Source organism: Brassica napus, chromosome C6, assembly GCF_020379485.1.
Source record: "Brassica napus cultivar Da-Ae chromosome C6, Da-Ae, whole genome shotgun sequence".
In the NCBI taxonomy this organism is placed as follows: domain Eukaryota; kingdom Viridiplantae; phylum Streptophyta; class Magnoliopsida; order Brassicales; family Brassicaceae; genus Brassica; species Brassica napus.
Window position 1 is genome coordinate 13,701,968 of NC_063449.1, and position 7,296 is coordinate 13,709,263.

The window sequence follows — 7,296 nt, forward strand, 5'->3', positions numbered from 1 at the left end:
GCCCAATGCCGATATGCCACAATCGAGAAGGAGCTTTTAGCCATTGTCTATGCCTTCGAGAAATTTAGGTCCTACCTAGTAGGTTCTAAAGTGAGTGCACACGAATCACGCGGCTCTGAGGTACTTGCTGACAAAGAAAGACGCCAAACCACGCCTGCTCAGATGAATCCTTCTACTCCAGGAATTCGATCTTGAGATCAAGGATAAGAAGGGGATTGAGAATGGAGTCGCAGATCATCTGTCAAGAATGAAGATCGACGAAAAGACTGCTCTCGATGACAGTCTACCAGAAGAATAAGTCTACGCGATTGGTCTGTATGACGAGAACAGACTGGATACCCTTGCCGTAGACTGTTCCGCCGACTGTTCCGCAGACTGTTCCACAGACCAGGAGCGATCAAGAAGATATATTCCCACCTACCTTGGTTTGTCGAGATAGCTAATTTTTTAGCTGCGGAGAAAGAACCAGTTGAGTTTACTGGTAATGAGAAGAGTAAGTTTCTGGGGATGCAAAACTCTACTTATAGGATGAACCGTTCCTGTATTGACACTGCAAGGATGGAGTGTTCCGACGATGCATTCCAGAAATTGAGATTCCAGGGATCCTCCATCACTGCCATGGTTCCTCCTATGCCGGACACTTCGCAGCATTCAAGACAATCTCCAAGGTCTTGCAAGCCGGTTTCTGGTGGCCCACAATGTTCTGTGATGCTCAAGCTTTCATCTCCATGTGCAACTCGTGCCAAAGACAGGGGAACATCAGCAAGAGGAACAAGATGCCTCAGAATTTCATACTTGAGATTGAGGTGTTCGACTGTTGGGGAATTGATTTCATGGGACCATTCCCACCTTCGTACAAGAACGAGTACATTCTAGTCACGGTGGACTATGTCTCAAAGTGGGTAGAAGCAATCGCCAGCCCCACTATTGACGCACGTGTTGTGACCAAGATGTTCAAAACTATAATCTTTTCAAGGTTTGGAGTACCTAGAGTGGTCATAAGCGATGGAGGGACCCACTTCATCAACAAGGTTTTCAAAGGCCTCTTGAAGTAGAACGGTGTCAAGCATAAGGTTGCAACCGCATATCATCCGCAGACAAGTGGCCAAGTGGAAGTGTCTAATAGAGAGATCAAGAGAATCATGCAGAAAATAGTCGGAACTACACGCAAGGATCGATCTCTTAAATTAGATGATGCACTATGGGCTTACAAAACAACTTACAAGACGCCACTCGGAACCACTCCATATCACCTGGTCTATGCCAAGGCGTGTCATCTCCCAGTGGAACTAGAGTACAAGGCAGCATGGGCTGTCAAACTGCTCAACTTTGATATCAAATCGGCCAAGGAGAGGCGTTCCATCCAGATTCAAGAGCTCGAAGAGATCAGGCACCTGGCTTATGAGAGCACAAAAATCTACAAGGAAAAGACCAAGGCATATCATGACAAGCGGATCATCAGCGGAAGCTTTGAACCGAATGATCGAGTCTTGCTTTTCAACTCCAAGCTGAAGCTGTTCCCTGGGAAGTTGAAGTCCAGATGGTCTAGCCCGTTTACTATCAAGGAGGTCCGACCATATGGAGCAGTTGTGTTGATGGACCCTAATGGGAGAGAGTCCGTTGTTAATGGACAGCGCCTCAAGCCATACCTTGCTGAAACAACAATCACAGAAGGTGAAGAAATTCCCTTATGCGATCCCTCCACAGCCTAATTGGCTACCCAAAGTCAAGCTAATGACTTAAATCGAGCGCTTGGTGGGAGGCAACCCACTGGTAAGTGTAAATATGTTTTTCTTTTCAAATTTTTCTGTAGTTTGTTTTGAAATTTGTTCTAGGAAAAAGAAAACCGAAGTTTCCCGGAGGATCAATCCGTAGACCATTCTCGCTGGAGAACAACTGTTCCCCCATGTAAGTCTTCGAATCAAAAAAAAAAAAAAAGAAGAGGAAGCGGTTAGGGTTTGCCTATTTAAGGCTAACCCACCCCACTTTCCCACTTAGCCCCCACTAGCCACAAACTCATCTCCCTTGAGGATAGAACCCTAAGCCAAATTCTTTGAACTCTCAATCGATTGTCAAGCTTTTGATTCTAACTCTTTGGATTTTCGAGTTCATTCAGTTTTTGCAGTCACCTCTCTCAACCAAGCAAGGTAACAGATCGACATCTCCCACAACCGCGCATGCAAATCGCGATTTGTTGCTCTCTCTCTCTCTTTTCTTCCTCTCGCACTATCAATTGATATCACATCCTAGGTTGCTAGAATGGTAGAAAAATAGAAACTGAAAAGAATATGAACCGCCTTGTTTTGGGAGTTGACTGTGAATTGGAAATAAAAATCCTATTGTTCGTGCGCCTAGATAATGAGATTTCACTTGAGTTTGTCGATTGATTCGCTGAATGGTTTAAGTTTAAGTCAATCACGGGTCATCGTTCTTAATGTTATAGTTGGGTTGTTTCGAAACTGAATGGATTTGAATTTATTTGAGAATAGGTACGATTCCATGCTTTTCTAGACAACCCACGAACGGTACTAATCCACAACCGCTTCTTATCTTTTGCAGATGCCTCCACAGACCAAGCAAAAGTCGGTTAAAACCCAAAAGATCACCCACGAAAACTACGTGCCGCCTCCAAACCACAAGGCTCCGGCTTCATACCCATGGCCGCGATAGGACCAAGAGGGTCAGCCAATCAATATCGACGACCCGATGCTCCTCAACTTCAACTGTGAGGGATGGGATAAGGAGTCTGCGAAATGGTACAACTCGCTCCGTAACATCGAGATCCTGCCCACTCGCTTCGGTCACGCGGACACCCTTGTCTCCCTTGGGCTCGATACTGACGTGTTCAAAACACTCCACGCCATGGGGATTTCTCCTCTTTGCTACCGAACACACGAGCTCTACCGGACCTCGTTCGGCAAGTGCTCGCTACAGCTCACATCGGGTACGACGACCCCTCCAAGCCTACATATGAGAACTGTTACTTCTCGTTCATGGCCGACAGCAAGTTCTGCTCTTTCTCGCTTGACAAGCTCAACGAGATTTATGAGATGTCGGACGAGCGTAGAGAGGTGGCGGTGATTAACAAGTTCACGCCAACATACCATTTTTGGGACCCTACTCTAAGGTTGATTGCGAAGATGGTCTCCAACCTCCTATTCGCTAAGGATCAGACCTCGAAGGTCACCAAGGGAGAGCTGCAGATGCTGTACTCAGGGCTTCAGGACGAGATCCCCAAAGCTAGAGACATCCCAATCTAGTCGGTTAACACTAACCCGGGGTACCATCTCATATGGATGTTCTATACACGACGGGACTGTTTGATGAGGGCCGAGAACAAGTCCGAAGGAAAAAAGGATCGATGCGGTAGCCTACTCACTCCTCTCTTCAAGTACTTTGGGATCAACCTCTGATCATACGCGGTCAACCATGAGATGGAGTACATCGACACCCCTTATCTGATCGCTTGCCACATCCTCCGCGACGAGTACACCTACAAGTTCGAGGATAAGGAGGGAAATGTGATGTACTGCAAACTCCCGCAGACACACCTCACGACTTCAGCACGATCGAGAACATCCGCTTCTTGCCTGACCCGGAGTTCCTTTACGCCGATCCACGAGCGCCGCCTCCAGATGCTGACATGGATGATTTAGAAGACATCACGCCAGACGAGGACGCTGCCTATGATTTGGGCCCCCTCGATGATGATGCCGATGATGTGACCTACTGGCGCTGGATGGTTGATTCCCAGCGCAAGAACAAGAGCCTCATGAAGAGGATCCTTAAGGCGATCACAGGTGATTGTTTCGGCAGCCAAGAGGGCAGAACATCAGCGCAAGAGCAAACTCCGCAGCAATCACATCGCCCGGGCAAAGGAACCGGTTGGATCTTCCGCAGCTGGATTGCGACTACCGCGGAACAGGAGGACAGCTGGTCGCTCCGACAGCGAGGAGTCGGACTGATCTGCTCCACCATCTTATCTCATTGTGGGAATTAGGACCCTATTCTGTGATGATCTTTTAACCACCTCGTGCTTTAACTTTCTTATTCAGTGAGCTTAGCGGAGACGAAAGACCCACACTTGGACCTGGAACAATCCTGACTTATCTCACTTGACTCTCCAGAAGTTTTCAGCCGATCAGGTTACACTGGGTAAACTTAACTCCACCTAACTTGAACCTAATATTGACAGCAAATTTCCTCTTGTTATGGGCATTAGATCAGGGAAACAAGACCTACACTTAGGACTTCTTATTCTTCTTACCTATCTTGCTGATCCTGAGTGCCTAGCTCATCTTTAGCTAGTTCCTACCTTGCACCTAAGCCTTTATTCCACCTTCATGCATTTTGTTTTCAGTTTCATATGTGCAGATATGTGCAAAAAAGTTGGAGAGGAAAGGATCGACACAACCTCTTACTCGTTATCGTTGCAAAGCTTCGAACAGAACAAGGAGAACAGTCAGTTTAGAAGTCGGAACAACTGCTCCAGAACAGTCAGTGGTGAACAAGGGAGAACGAGCAGAGTCACCATTGGCACCTATCATTCCATGCATCATCTCCTTCTCCGTCATACCATCATCTTGATCTCATCGTTTGTATTATTCAGTTAAAAAAAACATGTGTATATATTCTTTTATATGAGATCACTGATGGAGAAGGAGGAATAAAAGAGTAGACGTCAACAGCTGGTTGGGCGTCGACCCTCTTGAGCTAACCCAGTTGGAGCTAGACGAGGAAGAAGTTTATGCCTGGCTAGTTGCTCTTTGATGAGATCGATCGCAACTACTTCTACTTGTTTGACATGCTCTCTCTTTTCAGACCGAGATTCTGAATAAGAGCTCTCCTTTCGATACTAAAAGACTTACGGCAGAAGGACCAAGAAAAGAGAACCGCTGGACAATAAGGACAAAGAGAGTTGGTACCAATGATAGGGAGCAGGGGAACAGTCGGAGCGATAGCTCCAGAATCAGCAAAACGAGTAAGAAGTTATGGACATCAATGGATCCGTCCTCTCTTGCTATTTTGCGCGATATCCTGCATCCACTACAAAAATTGGTAGCCCCTAAACACTCTTTGACTCCACTATAAAATTAGCCTGTTCACACCTAGCCCGTCTACCCTGAATGATGTATGTGATAAGAGGATCACACCACTTTTAAATGAATATAGGGAGTTCTATCTCGATAGTGTGCTTTTTCATGTTTGAGATATAGAATATGGAGCCGATCTTTGAACAGCGATCAGTGTGGTTCTGGTAAGAGTGTGTGGTCCTAGCTTCCTGCTTGTATGGTTCAAAGATTCGTGGTTAAGGTATGGTTATTGAGAAATAGGAGAGTTCCCACACTTTCAAACCTTTTCCCTGATCTTGATACTTGCCTTGTTCGAGGACAAACAATGATCTAAGTCTGGGGGAATTGATATATGGTGTTTTTGACAATATTGTGTATATGCTTTCTAACTTGTTTTCAATGTTTTATCGAGTTAGTCTAGTCCTTTTAGAGTCATTTCAAGTCTGAAGTAGACTAAAGAGCTGAAGGAAGAAGCGTGAAGAAAGGAGCAAGAATTGGAGTATTTCCCGGTGGAACAATCGAGCGGAGCAGTCTGACGGTTGATCCCACTAGGAACAGCCGGACGATTATTCCAGACATTTATGGAAGTTTCCATATCTTTCAAAGATTTGCCCTAATCACTTATACTCTCCTCTGAAGTCAATGGCGCCTCCATAAAAAAACCATCCTTATCTTTATTTTGTTTTACGCTAGTGTTTACAAGGAGACTAAGACAATTATTGATTTTCTATTGTAAGGGAGACGGCTCATCTTCTTCACCGAGAAGATTATCCTGAACTCTATTGATTTCTCTTGAGATTTATATGCAGTATCATTCAGTTATCATGTCTTGTTCATCTTATGTTATGGCTGAGTAATCGCCTAGCTCATCTAGGGTTCTAGGGTGTTGATCGCTAAGCTAAACATAAATAAGCGACTATATTGTGTTTTTGTTCATCTATGTTCTTAATGCTAGTTATAACCTGATCACTTACTGCTAGATCTTAGGTTGAATCTGCTCATTAACCATGTAGTAGATTACTTTATATTGAGTGAATGAGCCGCGCATCTCTAGTCAGCGAAAGTAGATACTAGAGTGCTCGGTGAACCTAGCGGACTTGATCTCTATTGCTTGTGGCTGATCCTTGATCCAAACGATAGTTTAGGCGTCAAGATCGAACCGCAAAGGGAGCAGCACCACGTAGTGGGCTGTTCTACTTGAGTGATCCGTGTTATAGACTGTGTTACATCGTGCTTGAATAAATATTTGGTTAAGAATCAACACCCAATGAGAAACCCTAGATTGGCTTCTTTTTAATATCGAATTTACTCTTGGCAATCATTTATTTTACTTGTACGTTACCACCAAAATTCAAACCCCACTTTTAGTTTTAGCTAAGTAGAAAACTCATAAGAATAAAGTGCAAACTGGTCATTTGGATTGAATCTCAAATACTATAATTACCACTGTTAACTTGACGGTAAGAAAGGTTCAGTTTTAGTGTATCAATTACATTTGGCCTATTATACTCGTTTAGGTTTTTCTAATGAGCCAATTTGTATGTTTCTCAGATGTTTCTTTAGCAAATAGGTTCGTTTGCTAATATCAAACCGATAGGACCAATAGGTTTGAGGTAATTATTGCTAAAGAGCCAATGTTATATTCGGCCGTATATTATTTTCGTCCGTCTGTTTAACTCTAGAACAAATTAATATTACACTATGGTTTGCCTAAACTCATTGTAACTGCCAAAGCTTTGGGACAGACTGTAAGGAACTAATTGCAATGGTAAAGGACCCTCAGGCGTGGCCAAGCTTTTCAACAGAATTGGAAAGGATAGGGACGCTACAGATATGCTTCCCAGCATTCAAAATCTCTCACGTTCCACGGACGCACAATCGGACTGCTGATTTTTTGGCTAAGACTGCTAGATCTTTTCATAGGGAGTTACATTTTGTTGGTTGTTCTATTCCGGTTTGGTTACCCAGACCAACCCAAGTTTGAGTAATAGAATGACCTTTTGACGTCAAAAAAAAAAAAAAAAAAAACAAGATCACTTTGTAACTAATACAAAATTGAATTTACAACTTTGTAAAAGATCTTCAATTAATATTAAAGGATATAGCAATACATCAATAGTAACTTAAGGAAATCTATTTATTCAATTAAAGAATCTGAATATAGTAGGTAAGATATGATGTTCAATATATTTAAATATTCCTTTTTGAAATCACAAAGATTATA

General features: G+C 43.6%; 1 protein-coding gene across 1 annotated transcript; it reads left to right on the top strand.

The window, feature by feature from the left end:
* The first annotated feature begins 698 nt into the window (after window positions 1–698).
* Window positions 699–1,712, top strand: LOC106365859. The gene is made up of 2 exons (XM_013805369.1): window positions 699–1,031; window positions 1,098–1,712. Exons 1-2 carry the CDS (start codon window positions 699–701, stop codon window positions 1,710–1,712), a joined length of 948 nt encoding a protein of 315 aa, XP_013660823.1.
* Window positions 1,713–7,296: the final 5,584 nt, after the last annotated feature.

What these genes read in the sequence shown, in the direction of transcription:
- LOC106365859 (XM_013805369.1), top strand. Translation starts at nt 699, where the DNA reads ATGTTCTGTGATGCTCAAGCTTTCATCTCCATGTGCAACTCGTGCCAA. An exon ending in GGACCCACTTCATCAACAAG is followed by an intron (nt 1,032 to 1,097) that starts GTTTTCAAAGGC and finishes TATCATCCGCAG; the next exon opens with ACAAGTGGCCAAGTGGAAGT.